The 23,790-nt window shown below is 40.6% G+C and overlaps 1 protein-coding gene across 1 annotated transcript in view; it reads left to right on the top strand.

The window, feature by feature from the left end:
* The first annotated feature begins 2,032 nt into the window (after positions 1-2,032).
* The window catches only part of CARD11 (caspase recruitment domain family member 11), a 53,213-nt gene continuing 31,455 nt past the window's right edge, over positions 2,033-23,790 (top strand). The window contains exons 1-2 of the mRNA XM_074158732.1: positions 2,033-2,140; positions 8,326-8,455. Coding sequence (XP_074014833.1) covers positions 2,033-2,140; positions 8,326-8,455 — 238 coding nt within the window. The remainder of the gene's footprint in view (positions 2,141-8,325; positions 8,456-23,790) is intronic.

The raw sequence follows: 23,790 nt of genomic DNA, 5'->3' as shown, positions 1-23,790 counted from the left end.
CAGGATTAGTGTGACTAACAGTTAAATTCCTCAATTATATTGGAGTAGAAAAAGAGCTCAACAGATCCATGATAGAATATAGAATACAGTTTGTTTCATCATGTAAGGATAAGAACTTGATGCAGTAGCTGCAAGGGGAATATATAATTCCCTAAATCCTAATATAAAATGGTAGTTCCCTCTTTCTGTCAATACTCTTAACATTGTTGCTTCTTTGTCTCACTGAAATTCCAATTTAGGAGTCACTGGGGTTTCTTAAAATTTACGTTTTTTACTCACTGGAAGTTTAAGCCTAAAAGTTTCTAAGCAATTTTTTATATTTTGGTGAGCTAAAATAGGATAAATGCATAATTTGATGTCTTTTCAGTAACAGACAATATTGGTTTTTTGTTTTACCCAAGAATTTTAAAGGACACTGTGCAGTGCTGTAAATTTTAGACAAATATTTTTTTTCAGATAAAATTCTTAGATGAAGGGACCGTGTCCATCTCTATGTTCTTTCCCTCCTACATACAAAATCTAACGTTGCATGCTTCTGGGAATGAATGGGGGTCAGTGACCTCAGCAGTGGTCTTGGGTGTTTTACACAAGATTCAGGTAATTTACACATTGAACAATTAGTGCAATAATAATTGCACTATTATTGCACTATTGAGTAATTAGTGCAATATCTTGTAAAATCAGACTTCAGTTTTGTTAAAGATCATTAGCTATTAATGTAATAAATTTAAGAAACTACTACAATCATGGCAAATTGGATCTACAGACAAAAACCTAGGCTTGGCCTGTGTATGCTCAAATTAATTTCATTTCCACTACTTATTTTGATATGTGGTATCTGCATTCTATTACATCAGGTGAATCAGAAGTAACTCCATGAATGACAAGTGAATTACTGTTTATTACAAAGTTTATGGCCTGTAATGTGTGTGGGTATATGAGAATTGGAATGAAGTAAAATGAAAGTCCTATATATAGATGTAAGAGTATTTAATATTCTGACACAGAGTTGTCGTGCAGTGAGAAAGCACAGCTTTTAGAAATCTATACCATTGTTTCAAAGAGAAGTATTAAAAATTCAAAACCAGGTATTCATTTATGGATCAATAAATAGCAGTCATATAGTTTTATGGCTATGTTTAATCTCACATATGTAAAATCGTCAGTGATATACGACCCCAATTTATATGCATTTTAAGAGCTCTTCTCCAAGACTGCTTGGCGTCCTTCCCTTGGGAGCTACACAGTTAAAAAGGAAAATGAACATGAGAGCCTGGAAGAACAAATACCTCCAAAGATGAAAAAATAATTTATAAGTAACAAGTCATAGAGAAATCACACACACTGATCAAGTATAACATCAAGACTTTTACAAGCTCAGGGCTGTGCTGTAAGACATGCAGCTAGTTCAGTCTAACAGGCTGTTAAAAACCACTCCAGAATTCTCCTCTGCCTGCTGCTTCTGCCCTCTTTTCCTGGGCTACACAGCTCCCGCTTCAGTAGCCATTCCTGTCTCTTGCTTGGAACACATCATGTGTTCATAGCCTGCCTCTGAGACCTCGGCTTTCAAAAATGATCATTGCTGTTTTGGCAGAATACACCTCCATATGACATTGGCTAAATCTTGTTCTATTTAAAAGAAACAACAAGGAGAAATAAGCCATGACAACACGGTGATACCTCGGTCTGACCACTGGTCTGAAAACTTTTCCATCAGATTACTCGCTTAGCCCAAGTTGCTTTGGGCAAATTCCCGTTTCACATCCTTATCCACGGCCCCTCAGTAATGAACCAGTTCATGTTCCTGCAGTGGTTTCTTTGCCAGAGAGGAGTTGTGTTTCCTTAAGGATGGGTTCAACTTCCAGCCTTGGCAAGATGCAGTACCTGTTCTCTGGCAGAGAATTGGGTTGACTCAATGTAGTAATTTTTGGTTTTCTAACATTTACTTATGCTCTGCTGACGTGTGTGGGGGGGGTCATGTTCTGGTTTTGACACATCTCATTTATACAACAGTTTCAGGTTCAAAGGTGCTATGGTTCTCTCTCCAGATGAGGACAGTGAAGCACTCTTAGATGATGTGAATCCCAGAGGATGTCTGTCTAAGACCCGGGATGGAAGTTTAAAAGTCCTTAACTTCCAGGTCTGTGCTATGTTCACTGGATATTTAAACTATGGAAAATGTTCCCTTACCATTCAAACTATGTGGGTTAATATATAACTCTTGTTTTAGCTATTGCATCATTTATATTATTAATTAACGCTAATATTATTTTTTCAGTGAGGTATATTGTCTCTCTGAGCACAGCACTTAGTACAAATTTTCCTCCTTCTGACCTTTTAAAGAATAAAAAGGCAGAAAATGTTGAAGAATGCGAGCTATTAAAACTCTGCAGTTGTTTTCAATTTGTCTCTATTAAAAATCTGCATACCTTTTTAATTAGAATAAATGTTGACCTATAAAGAAGATAAGAAACCTTCCAATATAAAACAAACACGCAAGAATGAGTAACTCACCTCTCCTTGCATCTACTAAATTTCAGGTTTGACAGATTATCCTTCAGATTCCAGATATATTAAATCCTTCACACTCTAATAACCAGAATACATATCGACAACACTACTATTGCATAAGTGGGGAAAGATGGTCTTGTGTTTTAAGCAAAAGGTGAGATATGGGACTGATTAATATATTTATGAAATTTTTTTAAAAAGTAGTTGAACTAAAATATTTTCTTTCAGTATTTTTTCTCGTGACAATAATCTGAACTCTGTTGAAGGGTTTTTTTTTTTCAATAATAGTGATTAGAGTCTCTCCTTTCCCCCTTTATTTTAACAAAAAAATGTTTTAAGTATTTGCCTTGATTTTTAAACTTTTGCCAGTTTCTATTTAAATAGCCCATAAGAATTTTTTAAAAGTTGAACTATGTGAAAAAACTGTATTTTTATCACTTTTAAGGGGGAATAAATATTCCTTCCTTATCTTCCCAATACTTAATCTCATCATCTGTGGAGTGTGGGTATGGATATGAATATCTAACTCATTGATTGCTGTGAAACTGAATCATTTATCCGGAAAGTTTAAAGATCCTTGGATTTTAAGCCCTAAGGACATATAATTAAGAGCATAAGGAACAGCATAAGGACCTGAGCTATGGCTCATAGCCAGTTTTGATGAATAATATATGTATAATGCGAAGAGCATCACAGAGTCGGGATCTTCCTTCCCTTTGGCCCCGAGGAGAGGCAGAGTAAATCTGGGTTCTTCACTTCAGTGGAGGGTTGGTCTTTTGGCCCCACACCATCCACTGTGCCGTGGGGTGTCAGCCCGGCTCCTGGAATGGATTTGAACCTGACTTTTTCATAAAAAAGAGAGTGAATATACTAACACAGAAACAGATAAATCCCATAATACTGTTGAACTTGACAGAGGCTGTACGTTTTGTGCAAAAATACGTAAGCCCCAACACTGTCAAATGAAAGAGAGAATTTTATACTATCTGTTCCCCACTGATATATGTTTGGCTGTCATCTTATTTCATAGCTCAGGCAATTGAAACACTGTTTAAATGTGTATCATAAACCTATAGATGAGAACATTTCCCTACTGGATTTAAACCATTACCCCCAAAGGTGTTAAAGAAACCCTGCTGTGTGTCGCTTTTTAAGATCAAGGGGCATTTTTGATGTTAATGCCTAGAAAAGGCAGATGAACGCTAGCAGCTGCTTATCCACAGGCTGGCGAATTGAATAGGGAAATACTTCTGCTCTGGAAGTCAGATCTCCAGAGAAAAATGATAAATTGTGAGCATCTATAAGTAAGAGTGATAGTCTCTAAGGATAGTTGAGCAAGGCTGATAATATAAAATATGTAAAATGTGGAAAATATTTAATACTTCTGTTTCTTTGCTCTAAAGAGTTGGAGGGCTTGTGTTGACAATATATACGGTGCTACTGTGCTCAGGCATGCAGGAGAAATGCAATATATTAATTCTCAAATCACTAGTTTGTGAAATGCCTTTCTGGTACCCAGGGATTTTCAGGACTGTTACGCTGATAAGGAGTCAAGGGCAGTCTCCTCATGGGCTGGGATGGCTCTCTTGGGAGAGGAAGGGAATAGAAGAAAAGGAACAGCAGATTAAGAGCTGGACAGTTTAGAGTTTCTCTGCTTCCAAAAGCTGACTTTTTTTTCCCCCCAGCTCTTCAGTCTGCAAGTACTTAAAGCAGCTTCATTTCTGAGTTATGGCCTGCCATCCTGAGCGCTGATGGATCAACTCTGTAAAAAGGCATTCTATAGGAAGTCATGGTGTACAAGGAGAACCCTCCATTGGATAACAAAATTTTACATAATTCCTGTGGGACAGACAGAAGCTTTCCCTGTAGACCCCAATAACAATGTTATTGTTATTTTCCCTATAGACCCCAATAACAATAGTAACACTATGAACAAAATACTTAGGAGGCCAGCAACAGTGTGGAGGAATTTCTAAGATGCCACTGTCTTCTCCACTGTTTGATCACCCTGAGAGAATCATAGAATAACCTTGAAATTTTGCTGGCTTTTTAATGCAAGGATCTCAAAGTAAAAGCCTGGAGGAAGGGAAGGTGCAGCACCATCAAAGGGCTTAAGAAGCACTTGTTATTCAGGTTCTACCATCAGGGCTCAGATCATGCTGGATTAGGGCAATTGGAGGGAACTAAATATGCTCCCCTTTTCTGAAGTCTCTTTGAAAGAGGGAGACGGCAAACACTCCAGGTGTGTCCTGCCGGGCGACTTTCATGTGAGGCCAAGGTGCAATTCATGGTTTCTTCTACCAGGTTTCATGAAAGAAGACTGAGAAGCCATAACAAAAAAAAAGAACAAACAAATAAATATTGTCACCCCTTAACAGGTAACTAATCTGAAAGTTCCAGTGGATTTTTTGTTATTAAAAAAAAAAAAAAAAGATGACAAAATCAGGTATCTCTTTGAGGAAAAAAAAAAAAAAGAAAAAGAAAAAAAAAAAGAAAAAAAGAGGAAAATTTCCTGCTTCCCTGAGTAGAACAGGTCAAAAATAAGAAAAGACAGTTTAACCAAACTTCTAAGTGTTCTTTTCTTCAGTTCTTTTCTTCAGCCAGACTGCTTAGGAAAACTCTTCTTGGACTTTTTCTTAATACCGTGTTTCAAGTGCTTATTTTAGATGTCTTTCTAGTTTTCAGCTTTGTATCTAAGTCTCCCTTGGTGCTGCTCCCTATGAGGTATGTAACTACCAGTCCAGGTCCTAGACCCTGCACTTGGATCAGGAAAACCCTTTGACTCAAATTCTGCAGCCTTTTTTGCTACATACCTGTATATTAGGTGGAACACCTGGATTTTCCTGAATTTTCTAGTTGTCTAACAGAACATAGTTACTTTCTACACTTACATTGTGTGAAACACATCACTTCAGGCTACCAGCCTCGAGGAACTGTAACCTCAACCATAACATTTTAATAGCTTGAGAGGATTTTTTAAAACTGAAAATGGGGATTAAGATTGTAAATTCTTACAAAAGAAAGGTGATGCGCCATTACTTACGGCTTTGTGATTGATGACTGGATCCTGCTCAGCTAATCTCAGTTTGCCAGTAAAGTCTTTATGATTAGGAGAATTTTAGGTCCTTGAGTTTCAGTGATAGATTCCTTAAAGCAGCTCAAGCCCCACCGGATGATTGCTTCACCTCAAGGGCATTGCTTTAGGCCCAGGGAAATGTGGCAGCTTCTGTAAAACAGTTGTTGCTCTTTTTGAAAGCTGTTTGTAATCTACAACATTAAGCAAAACAAAAGCAGAACCAGGAACATACAATATCATACAATATCATACAATATACAACTTGCTTGACTCTGGAGGGCAGTTTTGTAGCCTGTACTGGCTGATATCCCATTTGCTGAAGAAATCAAGGACAGAAGGGGAAAGCTATAATGAGACTTGGTGAGTTTTGACTTGAATTTCTAGCATGTTTTCCCTCTCAGGTTAGGAACCTTGCGTGGAAGATCCATGGTTTTAAATCCAAGTGAAGACACAAAGCCTCCTGCCAGCAGAGTTAATTTCTCTGGTTGTGCTTAAAATGGTTCCTCTGTTGCGGGCACAAATCAGCTTCCTCTTATGAAAGCAGTAGAAAGCTTGGCTCAGAAATCACTTATATTGGTTTTGATGGAATAGTTGTAGGCCACAATTCTTAGAGCTATATTTCACAGCTTTTCTCCAAAGTATCCCTGGCTTTGCCCCAGTTCAAAGCTGCAGAACCTTGCCCGTGCACTTTTCACATGGATAGACTTTTGGCTGCTCAGACCAGGAACGAGTTCCTGCACCTTGTCACACGCAGCTCACAAGTTTGCTCAAAGGTGATTTTTGGTGAAGTTGCACAAGAATTTAAGTAGCATGTAAAAGTATTAGTCCTCACTGGAAGAGAATCAGTAGGGGCGCAGCACGTTCTGCTGTTGCTCAGTGGGAGAGAGAAATTCCTGCCTTCCCTACTCTTTGAGCTATTGATTTAGAGAACTGGAAACCCTTCCAGAATCCCTTTCAATAGCATCCTTATGGCTAAACTTAGGCCCTCGTCAGTCCAGGTACAGGTGCAAACATGTAAAATCACAGGAGCGATAACAGCGAATTAGAGCAGAGCTGCCCCACACATTTTGCTGCCTGGAGTATATTCTGGTCCCTCATGTTTTTCACAGGGTTCAGGTTTTCAGTTTGGTAAGAACACTTTTGAGTGTTATCATAATGCCACTTTGAGCCATGTATTTTCTCCCTTACATTTCTTCTTTTCACTTGATCATCTCACTTCCTCCACTCTGTATCCTTTGATGCTGCTGTATCCTTTGATAGTTTTTCCACTGTACTTTTATACTTACTTTCCATTCGTTGTGTTTTCCTTTATTCTCAACTATTTTTTCCTCTCCCATTCTCTCACTCCATTACTGTCATCATGCTTTTTCCCTTCCCACAGTCCTAAATTATCTGTCATCGTTCACTTATGCTTATTATTCCTAGTGTTTCTGCTTTTTCTGTTAGTTTCTCTCATGAGATAAAACCATACCCATGCACATATATATATGCAAGTAATTCAGGCTAAGGATCCCTGAGCAAGGTGGCAACTGAAGGACATTTCCAGCAGTGGTGGTGACTCCTGGTCCTGCAGAACTGGGAGAACTGGAAGGGAGAGGGCTGACTGGCTCTGCTCTTAGGAGGGAGGCTCTTAGTTGCAGCCTGGCAGGGAAATGTCCTCAGTGAGACCCACCAATGGTTGGATTTGCACGTGTGGCCTTAAGCCTGGAGTCCAGCCCTAAAGCAATACAAAAGATGCGGCTTCTTTATGTCAGCAAAGACTCCCTTTGGAAAATACATTGTTTAAAGTACCATTCAACTGCAAAATCATAGAATCAAAGAATCATAGAATGGTTTGGGTTGGAAGGGACCTTAAAGATCACCTAGTTCCAACCCCCCTGCCCTGGGCAGGGACACCTCCCATCTAGACCAGGTTGCTCAAAGCCCCATCCAACCTGGTATTGAACACTTCCAGGGATGGGGCAGCCACAGCTTCTCTGGGCAGAAATCTAATAATAATCTAATGCTGGCATAAAGTAAATTTTATTGACTACCTTTTTAGCAAAAGCAGCTATTAATAAAATTGATGCTTTCTTGAAAAGCCCTTGAAACCTTGGGAAAACCCAGAACTCCTTCTGCCTGGAACTATTATTCTTGAAACTCCGGTTTTTTTCAGTCCTTTCTTTCTTTTTTCTTTCCTGCCTTCTTTCCAGCCAGCACGTGCCCTGAGAAGCTGCTGCTTTGTGGTCGGAGAGGCACAGCACCAGTAAGGCTGGAGTTCAGCACGTACCCTTTTGCCAGAGGCAAAGAGGCACTCAAAGTCTGGAGAACTAGAGGTGAGGCAGCCGAGACAGCCTGTTTTTTTCTGTCTGAGCCCGTCGCTTCTGCTGCTGCCAACTCTGCCCACCGCTCTTCCTGGGGAAGGGGCAAAAGTGCCTCTTCATTTGCTTACAGTGGCACCTCAGGGCTCTGCTGTCACCTGCGTGCAGAGTCATTTGCAAACAGGCTGCATCGCTGGGGAGCAGAAATGTGTTTTTTTTAAACCCTAAGCAGATTTATAGTCTGATTTCCTGTCAGATCTTTGCATTTTCCTTCTCCGCCCCTCCCCGCCTCTGACACACTTTTTCTTACTTTCTGTGTCGCTCTTTGCTCATTCTGACACCGGTGCATTTGCTTCCTTCATTCCTGATTCTCCCTAAACTTTTGGCACTTTAGCGGCCAGGGGGTGTTTTGCTCCTTGTGTTTCCTTTACTTTTCAGCAGCTGCCGAGCACAAATAACCCCTCCGAGCCTCCTGGAGAGACACCGACAATTGCATGGAGGCGACATAGGGAGTTTGAGCCTTGCAGCGGCCGCAGCGAGACAGCTCGGTCACTCATGAGCACCCAAGGTAAGGAAAGCAGCTGTCACATCAGCTCCACCTCACTGCTGCCCAGGACAGCACTCGACTCTAATCACTACAAGTTCCACTTTCACCTATTTTGTGTTCATTTTCAAGAGCACGTTTCTTTGAAAATGATTGCGTTGGCGCCTTCCTTGCCCTCAACAGGTCTCGTACTTTGCGCGCATCGATACTTGGAGCCCAGGGTTCAGGGAGGTGAAGGGGCTGTGGCTGGAGGTGCAAACGTCTTCTTAAATAAAGCATGCACCAGGAAGGAGAGTTGAAATGGAGATCTAGAGAGGGGACACGAAAGGACTGAGCATCAGCACTGGTCTCCAGGGAATTTCTGGTTCTACCTATAGTGTGTTGTGCCCTAGCCTTTTCTTTAAGTCTCTTCACTGGGGATTTATGCTTTCTGTTAACTAATAAAACCTTCCTCTGTGGTTTTTTTTTTTTTTTATGTTTTAATTTGATCTTCTCACTTCCTTTATTCTTTTCTCAACCCTAATATATCTCTTACTATCTTTTTCACCACCTTTTTATGCCTGTTTTTCATCAAGCGTATTTTCTGTGTGACAAATGTTCCCCATGTTCGTTCCTCTCCTTTCCCTCCGCCTTCTCTTTCTGTGCAATAGACTGTACTCCTCCCGCATGTTCTTAATCTTTCTCTCCTTCCCCTCTGCCAGTTCCCTCTCTGTCTTGTGTTCCCCTTTCCCGTCACTCCTCTAGCTTCTCACACGCACTCCTACTTCCTCTGCTCTCTCATGCACACAGCATACGCTGCTGCCCTGCAAGGCTGATTTTGCACACACACTGGTGTTGCCTCTCCACCGGCCTGTCCTTGCACACACAACCTGCTTCTTCGTCTGCCCCTTTCATGTACACATGCAGGATTTGGGGATGCATCCCCAAATACAAGACTTTTACACTTGCACAGCTTCCTTCCAATTCTCAGACTCCTATTTAGTCATTCACAACAAATAACCGCTGTCATCCTGTCTCTCTCTTTCTTTCTGTCTCACAAACAGAATTTTCTAACACCTGTAACACGCCATAGCTTCCTCTCCGCTCACAAATGCAGCCTCTCCTGACTTTGTATCTTCCATCCCTTTTCTTTCTATCATCCCACTCCTTCCTAAGTCCTTACCGCAACTCTCCACCAGGTTTCTCGGTCTGTTTTTATCTTGATGTTGCATTCATATTGGGAGGAACTGCTGATGCAGATGGTCTTACTCTCCGCTGTCTTAGCATCTCCACTGAGTACCTGTCGGGGAACTGGAGGAAGCATTACAGCCTCTCAGCTCCTCTTTCCTTTGCAGAATGTTCAGGCTGCAGCAGTGTAAGACCTTACTGATGGGACTGAAGGTAGATGCAAAAATGAGAGAGCACAATCCAAAATGTTTTTGGAAAACTGTAAAAATAGTTCTAGTTCATCATAAACCTTTTGTCATGGTTTAACCCCAGCCAGCAGCTAGGACCATGCAGTTGCTCACACAGTTCTCCCCCTTCCCGCAGAAGAGCAGGGAGAAGAGGGAGAAAAAGAGGGGAGGGGGAAAGAAAAAACCTCATGGTTCAAGATAAGGACAGTTTAATAGAACAGTAACAGAAAAGGGGGGTTAATAATAATAATAGTAATAATAATAATAATAATAGTAGTAATGACGACACAAGTAATTCTCACCACCCAGTGAATTGTTTCCTTCCTGAGCAGTGATTGTGGATTCCCCCCTGGCCAACCCCCATTTATATACAACATCTATGATACGGAATATTCCATTGGCCATTCCGTTGTTCTGCCTATGCTTCTTCTCAGCTTCTGTGGGAAGCTGAAAAGAGTCCTTGAAAGGTATAAACATCACTTAGCAACAACTAAAACAATGTGCACTATTGACATACCTTTCTCAGCAATCACTAGAAAGAAAACTAACTCTTTCCCCACTGAAACCAGGACACCTTTTTACTAGACTTAATAAAGTTTTAAACTTCCTGCCCCGCAGCAGAACTTCTGGTCTGACACTGGCGTAGTTTTTGTCCTGTTGATTCCTATGGGATTCCAGATCTCGGAGGTAGAGGTTCTCAACTCTAGTGCTGTAGTGGGAGTAACTTTGGGTTACTCCCACTCCTAGGATCTGGAAATAGCTCATTTCTTTTATACCAGTTATCTTGGTGACTCACCAAGATCAGGCATGGCTGAAAACTGCATCCAAGGACAATATCTGGTATTATTCCTTGCTTAAGTCTGTAAGCTTTGAACCAGATATGACAAATAAGTACATTTCTTTGATGAAGCCTTTTAGCCTCACCTTCTTAAGCAGGACTATTGAGACTGAAGATTTATTTCTAGGGATGTTCTGATGTGGGCTTTTGGGGATTGTATAAGGATCGCTTATTAAACTCAGCTGAATTAATAAGAGAATTATTATGTGGGAGAATTCTCTTAGCGATCTGTCCTGCTCTCTCAAATTGTCCATCTCCTTATGAGTGAAAGGAGCTTAAATTTTATGTTTGCAATTACAATATATCCTTTCTGATTCAGAGCTAGCAAACTGTGGCCTTTGAGCTGTGAGCATTCTCTTCTGAATACAGAAGTAGGTACATTAAAATATCTTTGGCTTTTGGATCTTGTGAAAAGTCCACAAGCCTAGAACGATAAAATATGAGGTGTTCGTTTTATACCTACAGGTCTAATATGACTCTTTCTTACTCTGTTACAACTCATCTTGTGATGTGAAAAGTACTTGTGTTCCTTTTAGTCATTCTGCAAAACTTGTATGATCATTTTGTGCTTTGTTTTTTCAGTATTCTGTGCCCCCATTACTGGTTCTTTTTGTAAGGCCTTAATGTCTCCCAGAAATAAATTAGCTGAGACAACATCTCTCCCTCTCTCTCCCCCTCCCTCCTTTTTTTTTTCATCATACTAGTTTGCTGTATGTTGAGTTAAAAATGGGCATTGTCAAAGTTGGGTTGTGACAGTTGCAAGGGCACCTGGGGAAACTGAAGCCAGAAATTCTTTTGCGTTTGTGGGTCCAGTTTCCTGAGTCATGGGTCTGGCAGAGGAGAAATTTCAGCTGGAAATAGCCTGGAAGCTTTCCATCCTACCCAGCAAATTGCTATAGTGAGAGGGCCAACACCAGAACACAAATTCAGAACCACATATTTGACTCCCTGTTCTTATGCAAATAGGCACTTCCAATTAGATTTAACTCTGAATTAAGAGAAAAATAAGCTTTCAGCATGAGTGAAAAGAGGACCATCTGACTGCATGTGTCTGTTAAAATTAAAGGCAATTTGAACCTTCTCTAGAAGGATGCATCCCAAATAACTGGGATATGCTGAAGAAATCTGAATGCAATATGCTAAATTTCCTTGGTTTATGTCCAGTTTCTTGGTGAAATTTTTAATCAGATATATGGAAGAATTGCTCACAGAAGATGAAATTTATAGGGACCCTTATTTCTCCTAATATTACGCCTATATTATTGAAAGAGAAGAAGCTGCCCACTTATTAGCAGATGTCTCAACTGTCTCTTTGATGTTGGAATGCATGTTACATGAAATACGAATCATTTGCTTAGATGTGGTCATTAGGGTTGTGTAACTAATGGTAGAACTTGACCTGCGGCAGCTTTCTTTGCAAGTAGCCTCCATAGCAATCTAAGCTTTAAAGAGCGAGGAATACGGAACCAGGTCTTGTGACTTTCAAACTGGAGGGTGAAACCATAAACCTCACCAAGTTTAGTCGAGTTTTGCCACTGATCGCGAGAAATTATTTCTGTCTGGGCTGTTTTGCCACTGCCGTCTGCAGGATTTGCATTCTCAGAACACTGTCCACTTTGCTGAGAATACAGTATCTGCAGCGAATCTCCAATTCCTTTTTCAGAACAAATGATGGGGTTTTCTCAGCTGTACGTGTAATAAGATTCTCCATCTCCTCCCTTCACCCAAACTCGTTCTTAAGTGCTGCCTTTACCCTCTAGTCTGGGTCAGTTATTTAATGGCAATGAACATTTTCAAGAAGGTAACCTTTCTGCTTGTGATTTGTTCAAGGACTCTGGAATTATAATGGTTGCTGTCAAATGTATATAATTGGTCTCTGTGGCACACATCCAACGAGTGATAAAAGCTCCTTTCTCTCTACTTTTTAGTCAGTATTCTCTCCCTATATTACCCTCTCACTTTTGCTCCTCTCAGGCAAAAGGAGAATACAGTGTCAGGCTGTTTAAAGTGCAATTTGACAAAACGGCAGATCTGCCATATACCCCGTCACGGTGTGTCCCAGCTGCGGGCAGTGGATTACTCCTTGGCCAGAGTTAAACATAAAGGTCTTCTCTGAACTTTCCTTTTTGAGCGCCTCTTTTCCTTCATAATCTTCTGCCAAATATTTGGGCTCTGGGAATGGTGATAGTTTGTGAGTACCGTGAATTCACCTGCTTAATGATCTACAGGGGGTGCATTTAACATTTTACCAGCGGGTAAGGCCTTTGTACTTTTTTATACAAAAGGCAAACACACGGGGGTTTTTTTTTTGTCCACAGCTCATTAAAGTTCATTGCTACTAGCGCAAAGGTTGGCAACGTGTTGTGCAGTGTCTGCTATCACTGCCGAACATGTAGTGAAGAGAATATTCTTGTTATGTTAGTCCTGCAAAACCTATTTTATCTTCCGTGCTGGATGGGGCATTACTTTCTCATGCTGCCTGCTTCAGTGAATCTGTTTAGCAACTCAAGAGGAAAGAGAAATTTGTCAAATCTCACTGGAAATCTATCAGAAATGTCAAATGAAATGCTATAACATTCTGGTTTTGTCAAAAGGATAAATGTATATACAGCTGTGTATATGATACTATTTGGAGTAATTGTTACCTCAGTGAATTTGTCTGGGTAAAATACCGTTGCGTAGTATTAACAGATATGTTTGTTCTGGTCCCTGAGGCCGCTTTGGCCTTACACAAAGATACTTGTTATTTGCCCAAGTCTTATAGCCTGCCCTGGTTTTTGTAGTTCAGGGGAAGAATACATTTTCCTTGTAACCCATGAAAGGATTCCCGCTGGCCCCCTCAGCACCAGTGGGTTGCTGGCAAATTTTCCTCCGCTTGTAATTGAGGCGGTGAAGAGTAAATTTAACATAGGGTTTCTGTTTAAAATGGGATAAGGATTTCTTTCCATTTGAATGCAGAAAAAGCTGTGTGCTAGCAGTACATATACGGTTATCATTAGCACTTAATGGATTGTTTCCACTTCATTTTTTACAGCTCTATATGTGTGTAAACATTTCTAATCTAGCTGTGCCCATACTTGAAATCAGTATGAGTATGCTTAATAGGTTGTTACCCACGTTTAATATATTTGAGCACAAAAGTAAGTTCCTCCAGGGTATGAAACACCAAGGAAGAAACCTTTCAAATGTTTGTCTCTGTGAATTCTGAATCCTGAGCAAACTGGGAAAACACCCGAATGTTGCTTCATCTCTTTTGCTAAAGATTACACCAAATACACTTCATTTCCAAACTACAGCCCAACTGGTGATTGAATCTTTTCTCCTTGATCATCAACTGAAAGATTATCACATTTATAAGATCATTTGAAGGCTTTTGGCTTTTAACATCTCAATTGAAATACCAGTGACATTTGCTATTCACTGACCAAACTGGTCTGTTGCAACTGGTCTGTATTTAAAAGAACGTTTCCTCCCAGCTTGAAATCTGACCTGGATCCTCACCAAAGTCTACTGGTGCATCCCAGTCTTTTACAAGAACAGGTCACAGTGTCCGTCCAGCTGCTGCTGCTGCAGCTCTGTTTCTGGGCTTTTTCTGAATCATGGAATCATTTTGGTTGGAAAAGATCCTTAAGATCATCAAGTCCAACCATTAACCTGACACTGCCAAGTCCACCACTAAACCACGTCCCTGAGCGCCGTGTCAAGGTAGTTGCCATTCCGTATGTTTTTCCTAGTTTATAATGACATAGTTAGTGAGATTGTCAAACTCATTTCACTAGTGACTTGCACTGACTGAAAATATAAAATTCCATAAGCTTTTTCCACCTTCTTTACTATTGCTGAGCTAATTTCCTCCTGATAAAAAGCAAGCTTAAGATAAGACTCTTCTCTGCTGCTACACTGCTAGTCTTCCTTCACAGTTCCTGCCAAACAAGTCAGAATAAACCTCAATATTTAATTGTTTAAGAAGATTTGGGTGTGTTTCATCCTTCCAATAACATATTTTTGTATTTCCAGTTACACATTTTCCAGGAAGACCCAAAACTAACATGTTTTATTGTAGAAGGTTTAATTTCCTTCTGTCTTTTGTTCTCTCATCTTTGCAATTTATGCCATGGAAGATATCAACGCGGTACGAAACACAAAAAAAAATACTTAAACTTTTGTGTAGGACAGAAAAGAGTGTGTTTTTCTTCTGCTTTAGTTGTTAGAAAAAGTGAAGGAGTATTACATTTCCTGTAAGCATGGAAACACTGAATCAGTTGGTGTTTTTTTTTAAATCTGTAAGTCTGTGGTCTGAAGGAAAAATGATACTTGGGCATTTTCATATGGAATGTTACACAACAGACTGGTGGTTTTGTGCCTTGCCCATATCCAGAGTGAGAGCAGGATCCAGGCACTTTTGCTGAATTAAATGCAATTGACAGCGACACCGCCACTGAACCACTGAACAACCCGGGAGGGTTCTCTCTGGCTCCACAGTTACTTTAGAAGCCATGTGAGAATACGGTATCAGAAAGGACTGAACTTTCTCACCTGCGAAGAACAGTTAGAAAATTCTAGAACTGAGACAGAAACGGTCGGAATTTGAATGCCACTTTGAAGCTGTGGATTTAATGACAAGCTCCTGATACATTGCAGCACTTTCTGCAATGCAGAAAAATGCAAACTCCTTGCAGTTGCATCATTATAACGTGGTAATAGTGCATAAATCCAAAGCTATTTGAGCGGGATAGTATTAGAAATATTGGATGCAAACCCATTAAATAGCTAATGCCATCAGCACAGATCTAAATACAGTCTCTGCACAAAGGAACTGGGAACAGTAAAGATAATTAGAACATTCAGCTAGGACTGTTCAACTTTCTCATGAGGAAAGAACATGAGAAAAGGCAGAGGGTTGTTTGTTACTGTTATTTTGCTCCTCACAGGACGTCCCAAATTCTCTCTACCTTCAGTCTGACCCGTTTGTGTGACTCGCCTCACTTGTCTTGTTTAATATCTCCTTTCCTCTTCCTCTCTGATTCTGGTTACCATCCCATATACGGTAGTTTCATCAGGTGAGTGAAGATAACTAACAAACTTCTCGTCAAACTCCGTGGGCTGTGCAGTGCCACTGCCTGGCATTCTGTAGTACCCGTCTGGAAGTGGGTTATTTCCCACCTTCTTCCTCCCCCCATGTGGAAGCACTGAACTCCATAGTATCAGACCAGAAATTCATTCTGCTGTGAATGTGGCCTTACACAAGCCCAAGAGGAGATGTGCAGCTGCCTGCTGCCCAAACCAGCAATCCTTATTTCTTCCAGAGAAAAACAGTGAATTGAGTAAACCCCTTCTGATGGTTGGATGTGGGTTATGACCCACCAGCTGGACCATTCTGTCCTTAAGAGGAACAGTGAAATTTTTGTCTAAGTGCTAAAAGTTTGCATATAAGAATCCAAAAGGAGAATATGATTATTGCATTAAACTTGCTTTGTCCTTTATAAATATGCTTTAGCAGAATTATCCATTTCAGATCCTGTAGAGTGAGAAAGTTTAATTCCTTTTCTTCCTTGCTAGGGTGAGTGACATCATAAATATTAGAAAGAATCATAAAGAGTTATTCCAGAAATTTGAGCTGGGTTACGTCTGATTTGCAGAGACTGACATCACCCCTCCACTGGAGATACCAGGGACTGCGCGTATCAGTTGTTTGAAGAAAGTTGTTCGTCTTTGCTCAGCTCACCTCAACTCCACCATTCACCTCATCAACTGCTAATACAATGTGCAGTGTTTCCCACGTCAGTCTTGACGATAACATCTCTGGGTTGTGGCTGTTTGCTATTCCAGGAGACTGATAGTGTAACAGCAATGTAGAATTGTCCTGATGTAAGTGAAGTTGGGCAAAGTAAAAATTGGTAGTGACTTTTTGATATTTTTGGGCTCGCATTTTGAGTAAACGTTATCAGAAGAGAGCAAGAGCCAGAATTCTATTTTTAACAGACATTTTTTGTTTCTTTTTACTTTTTGAGGTCAGATTGCAACTCACTACAATTAAAGCTTTGCCAAATTTTATTCTAAAACTTTGCCAAATTTTATTTTTCTGATAAAACTTCTATTTCCCAGCGATTCAAAAATTTGAATTGGTGGAAAGGTACAAGGAAGTATTGGCTGAATGTTGCAGTATCTCTGCTCTTCATTCCGATTCCTTGCAACTGCTGACCCACTGAGTTATGTGGGGCAGCATTCCGAAAATGGCTGAACAGCTTCGGCCTCGGAGGCTGTGGTTGTGCATCTAACAGTGACCCTGATGCAGACCTGGCTTTGGCCACTTGTTGCTGCTTTTGCGCTACCTTTTGTGCCCTATTGACACAAGCATTTGCAGAGTCATGTGGCAAACTGGATGAATAAACTCATTCAGATGAAACTGAACCATACAAAACATTATTTTTTTTACCACTGGACCAATTCCCCCCATTGAGAAGCAGGAATTGAGCAGCCAGGATTAGGCTAAGGACTCTTCTTACAATTTCTAAAAGTTGTTGAACTCCAAAAGTTGTCAGAATGGAATCCCTATTCTCATCTCTGCTAATGAGAATATAGGCTCCTGTGTATTTTTATCACTTTTGGAAACAGGACATAGGTAAATTGGGCTCATTTTGCAATTTTTACCATTCTTTTTTATATGTTGAGTATATTTTAAAAGACAACATGAGTAGTAGAAAGGTGAAATTCCAGTCTTCCTTCTCACAGCTTCCTTACTTTCAAGCAGGCAGGGATTCTAGGACAGAAAGGGCTAATTCTAGGGGAGAGAAATGGTCAGGATATCAAAATAAGGTATATGGTTCTCCTTCCTTATTTTTACTTTCTCAGAGCCAACATTTTTCCTGCTATATGCAAGGAGGAGAGTGAAGACAGAATCTCAAAAATGAACTGTTCCTAAAGAGAATTCTTGCTGCTTTTCTTCAAAATATAGACTGTCGCTTCTACTGGGAGGCTTTCAGATGAGAGATGGAGGGAGATGCTCTCGGTGTAGCAGGAGAGCTGCAGGTCATCAGAACCTGTAGGCTGTGCCCTTGGTTTGGCAGTGTGGAGCATCATGTACCCACTCTCTGCTGAGCCTTACAACTGGTATGAAAAAACTGCTGTATTGGTGGCTGCCCTGAAAACTGGACGGTACTTTTAAAGCATTATGATGAGATCGTCAAGAGAAAATGGGTCTGACAGCATCCAAGAAAGCTTCACTGTCCCCATATTGGTCCTGCCTTACTGCATAGAACATTGCTTGATGTGTAACTTCTGCTTTCCATTACTGATAATGAAGAAGAGCTGGTTTTGTCACGTTGCAAAGCAGTGAATTTTTATAGTGCTGTGACCACATGCTTCGATATTTCCAGCTTTCAAATCACATCAGGGAGAGTACAAGAATTAAAAAGTTGCCCACCCGTAAGTAACCAGGACCAGCCCTAATAAAGCCCTTTTTACCCTAGAGAATGTTGTCACTGAGAGCAAACAAGGGGCGTGCCCACACACAGAGCTACTCCAAAAGCTTTTCTAGCAATCCAGGAATTATTAATAATTACTTGCTCTTGGGACAGGTCCTGTAAACACTTCCTCCCACACCAACTTGCTGTGAACAATTTCAGTGTGACTCTAAGGAGAAAGTACAGCTTTGTGGTTACTGTAGTTCATCAGCCCTTTCAGAGCTCTCCCACGGTACTTGCCCGCTTCTCACCGAGTCCTCTCTTCTGTGATGTTCTGTATTTTGTGCTCCCTCACCGAGAGACCTCGTGGAGCAACAGCAGCAGGAGGCCTGTCCCTGCCTTCACCCTCACCAGGTGCTGCCCTGCAGGGAAATGTGTCCTATAGCCCTCTCCTACAGGACAGACCGAGAGCTCCTGTCCCCTCAAGAACTCCAGAGAGAAGATGGTAGAGGTAGCTCACGGCAGAGAGAATTTCACCCAGTAACGCCAACATCAGTGCTGTCAGCCTAGGACGCACGTTCTGGAAATGCTGATAATGAAAAGGCTGGACACATTTCCTATTTTAAAGAGGCTTTTAAAATTCTCCATGTGCTTCCTCTAAAAAAATGCCTTTAATCTTTCTGATGTTTGCAGTACCCCGGAGAATAATATGAATTCTTTTCTCAGTTGATGAGGGTATTGCTTTTATAGGATCTGAAACACTGACCTGGGCAGCCTATGACAAAATGGGTGTTTGAATTCAGATCCAACTTGCTCTATCTTGTTTCTGATCCAGAGCCAACCTTAGCTGTCGGTGTTTTGTATTTTGCACGACGTTACATCACGCTGGAGTAATTACTGCCATAGAGGATAGAAGGGCCTTGCCATCAAAGAAGGAAACCTGTGAACACAGCACACAATTCTTAAAAGATCTGAAACCTGAGCGGAGGAAAGCAGGAGTTAAACCGGCTCCTGCAAAACTGTTGTTTTGTTTTACTCTTGGTGTTCCGTCCCTGTGCCTAATTCCTCAGCCTCGTCTTCCGTGGTGACTTCGTTAGCAATGAGATGCTAATTAAATTTCATATTTACGATTAGAAAATAAAATCATTGGACCATTTTAAAATAGATTTTTATGAGTTTTGGCTCGGTTAGCTGAGTCAGCAGTATAGATTCTGCAAGGCTGAACTTACCGGCTTTGAAAAAGAAAAAGATAAATAGAGCAAATAATGATGGAAGGAGAGTCTAATCTAAAACCTCATATAATTTCTACACTGTATTAATTTTTGAGCATAAGAAAAATAATTTTGTTTTTGTTCCTGTTAGAAAGAAATGTTGTTAGTCACATAGAAAGAACTCGTCCTTTATTATGTCTCAGAGGGTTCAAAGCTTAAAATTTCATCTAGTTCTTAAAGTCCCAATTGTAGTCAGAGACAGATTGCTGTTAGCTGGCAAAATAGGTATTTCATGGACTCAGAGGGGTTAGAATTAACACTGGTGAGCACCGACACACAGCGCCTGCCCCCTTCCCTGTGGAATGTGTACTGCTGGAGAGTTTATACAATACTGGAGAATCAGAACTACTTAAATACTGCTGCCAGACAGTTTTATAGGTGCTATATATAGCAGTTTCCTATTCATGTAAAAATTAGCACCTCACGAAGCTTTAAAGGCCCATTTTTCAAATACTTAGCATTTGAAGAATGCTCCAGTTGAGAAAAGATTTTTGAAAGAGCTCGGCTGCAATTTAAGCATGTAAGAAAGACCTGATTTTTAAAAGTGCTTAACACTCAGCAGCTCTGTGATTCATAGCGCTATCTTATCCCACACTCTGAGGCAAGTCTTGCAAAAATCTGGCCATTTATTTTGATGCCTAAACGCCACCCACGCTCTTTGAAAATCTGACCCTAATTACAAGTTGTGCCCTTGAGTAGGAATGAGAAATAGGGGAAATCAATTCTCACATGTGGGAGCCATTTACTACTGCTCATATTGCATGTAACCTGACTTCATACACAAATACAAGGCTGCATTTAAAACAAATGCTTTTCTGCTCATTCTGCAAATGCTTTTGTTGACAGCCTGTGATACTTTATGCTGCGAGGTACAGTTAATGCAGAGAGCACATAAGGAATTGTTATGCTTCAGGGAGTAAGTTAGGAGAATAAAACAAAACTTCCCCTGACTTCTAGTTGGTTGCGATGCCTTTGTACCACTATTTGTCTGCTCCTAAAGATCAGGGTTTGGGTGCCTGTAATTTTCCAAATCTTGCTTTTGTAATATTGTTTGTAGATGCTGTTTTAACAGCAGCTGCCCGTGCTTAAAGACTGGGATTTAAGCAGAGGAAGTGTAATTCTGACATCCCCTTACAGTTGCTATTTTCACAAATATTTATTTCCACAGTCAGCAGAGAATTCAATACAATTCTCGTACTTCTTGTGTTGACTCATGCTCAAGAACCATGCTCAGGTGAAGATTGATAGTCAGTTTTCTTGCTATTTTAGTACTTTGCTTCTTTAGTCTTTAGTCTTTAAATAAAATACATGTTAACCATGGACTGAACTGACCAGAGTTTCCTGATGAGAACAGAGCTTAGTTCCTTCCAATGGTTAGTTAATTCTTCTCAGATAAGTTTTCCACAAAAAAGCTTTACAGTGTTTTATTCTATATCATCCGAGCAGTGGACTTAGCTATGGAGAAAGCAGGAGAAGCTACTTAATCCGTCCTTACAATGATTTGAAAGTAGGAAATATAGAATTGCCAAGTGTTTGGTGTTGTCTCTCCCCCAAGACAAGGTCATAGAGAGGTTACTACTTGCAGAAATAAAGTACAGTCCCATTAAGTAAAGAATCAGACAATTTTTGTTTTAATTTGCTAAAGAAATGATTTAAAGGAGCCCTCCTACAGGATGCAAAGTGAATTGTCTCTCTGTTTTCCAGAGCTTCCTTTCCTACTCTTAATTGCAGGCCAGGTTTCTTTGGTGCCATCAAATTGTTAATGAAGCCCAGCTGTGTGGTCTGCAGGAAAGGAGGACCTGGGGAGGTCTCTCCTGCCCCCTCCAGAGCACACAGCTCTCTGTGGCTGTGAGAGCACTTCCTCTAAGAGTTTCCTCTGCAATTGTGTCGTATTTGAAAGTTACCCACAACCTCTGTTCAGAAGAAAAGGGAAGTAAAGCAGCCCCCAGCACCTTTCTATCTACTATATATAGACTGTAAGTTTGAGAGAGAGGATGGTGGGTGTATGTTTCCGGAGCTACGTGACACAGTCCCGCGACAGTGGTACGAGAAGAGAGAGGACTCGGAGCAAGATAAAGAGGAGGTGACCAAAAAAAAGTATTTCCACACGAAAGGAGAATTCTAATTTCCAACAGTAAAATAGGAAGCTGCTGCTGATTCCTGGCGAGGTTTTGTCCTTCCAGGGCCAGGCTGCTTGTGTTCTGTTGTAGGCTTTTTCTCGTCAAATGGCATCCAGTTGTCTTCTGTGTGTTCTGTGCTCTGCTGGCTGAGACATTTGTGCAGCTTTAAGCAAGCTTACGAGGACAGAGGATTTTGTCAATGAGCACAACATCAAGGACTGTGGCAGTCTGCGCCTAGGAGTGACGCTTCCTTCTTCCAGTGACTTGGAGGTGGAAACACTACAGGTATTTATTCTGTAAAGCATGTAGGTCATTCTTCAAGCCGCAGCCAAACTGGCATGTGCAAGACAGCAGTCTGTTCTTTAAAATTAGAGTCTGTTTTAAAAGAATCGTTACAAAGAGGTCACAAAATGGAATAAGATATATATATATAAGATGGTATAGATACCTGTCTATCTATGTGAAGTTGTGTGTTTACGTAAAATGAACAAAATGTATACATGAATCCTAGCAGTTGTCACCCTTAGGAGACTGGACAGTGTTTGCTTCAGTAGAATATATTGTTAGTAATTAAGAGCTAAACATGAACGGGTAAGTCGTCACAGAGCTAGGTGGGGAGCTATTATATCTTTGCATAGTGCATTTAAGATATTTAGCTGAATCGTATTCTTACTGCAATCAACGTGTGCTGCTGCTAGAATGCAGTAAACGGTTTGCAAGTGGGTTATTTTTCATGCATTTGGAGGAGTATTGTTTGTGAAGGTTGATCTTTATATGAAAGTTATGAGAGTTGGCTTCTTATTTGTTCATTCTTTGCATTTTGTGTATTTTGAGGATTCTTAATGTAGGGTTCTGTCTTATTTTCCTGCCATGTTATAAAGCCTGCTATATGAAATATTATTTTCAAACTTTCTCAGGCCATGGTGAATTACAGTGAGATTATCTGACAGTAGTCAAGATTGGAGTGTAACCTTTCCTGTTGTAAGAATGGCCTACACATTTACTGTCAGCTGTTGCTGATCTTGGAGATTGTTAAACTAGAGTGAAATTCTCCCATCTAATGTGTTCTGCATTATCCTTTGACTGTTTGGGGATGAGACTTATCACCTAGAAGGAATCGTTATCTGACTGCATGGAAAATGTTCTTCTCTGAGTATTTTTGGTTACTTCTTTAAACTGGTGTAACATAAGAGTTTGTAGAAAGGGTCAATTTTTCAAATAAACGGACCAAGTGGCAGTTTTGTACGGCAGAGCTACACTTCTCTGTCTTTTCCTGTTTTATGTGACTCGTATGAATAGAAGTGAAGTGTTGGCAGGGGTTGTGTGAGTTTCATATGTACGTATCAGCTAATGAATCTCCGTTCTTACGTAGTTCAGTCTGTGCAAATCCCTTGTGAGCGTTGGTTCTCTGCACCAAAGAATGTGCTGGTTTTTGTAACGTGAGCGCGTGCTTACTGGAACCCAACCTACGATCGTCAAATCCATTTGCATGGTTGGGCAACTTAAATTTTTAATTCAGGGCTCCTCCTAATCACACAGGACTATAAGCTTGCCCCCAGCTGTGCCTCCTCCTCCTAAGCTAGTGAGATCTCATTATCAATCGTAAAAACAGAGTGAATCACTCTCAAGAAAAAAATTAACCCAGGACCCAGTAATGGCTTCTGAAGCATTTGTTGGACCAGCGTTCTCGCGAGCCCTCGGCAGCCTGAGGATGACAGCTTTTTTTTTTTAGATCTTGGCTTTTAGCACACATTAGTGGAAAGGAAATGCTCGTGTCAGTAGCTAATGCTGCACTCAAGAAAAAAAGGCCAGCTATATAAACATATTTGTACTACGTTAGCACAGTGATTTCTGTTGTCTTCCTCATCATCATGCGTAACAGGATGGAGGATGTGTAGATTAAAGCATTTATTAAATGTCAAGCTTTCAGCCCTCCACTGCTACTTTGCAAATCCTTTAAAATAGATGCACTAAATTCCTGTAGTAAATTATTTATTTAAATTATTGTGCCATTATCTTGATTTGCATGCTCAGAACTAACACTAGTTTCGATTGTGTCAGGATCTGTGGCAAAGCCTTCCCTATTTATCCCTTCATTTGCTTTATGCCCCACATTCCTTCCCTTTGCCTTTACTGAGTCCTTTCCTGTTCTCATCTCTATCTCACTTCTGTTCCTCACTTTCATTCTGTTGAGTTCCTCTTTCTCTAATTTTCTTTTTCTTTTCCTGTTCCCTTTTCATACTTCCTTTTCCCTTGACCTCACCGTTTTTCATCCCCAAATCTCGTTTCTCTCTCCTCTTCAGTTTTTTTGTCCGTCTCTCATTGCTCACCTC

Source organism: Numenius arquata, chromosome 14 (assembly GCF_964106895.1).
Source record: "Numenius arquata chromosome 14, bNumArq3.hap1.1, whole genome shotgun sequence".
NCBI classification, from domain to species: domain Eukaryota; kingdom Metazoa; phylum Chordata; class Aves; order Charadriiformes; family Scolopacidae; genus Numenius; species Numenius arquata.
The sequence above is the reverse complement of the archived record's forward strand: the minus strand, read 5'-3'. Positions and strand labels throughout refer to the sequence as shown.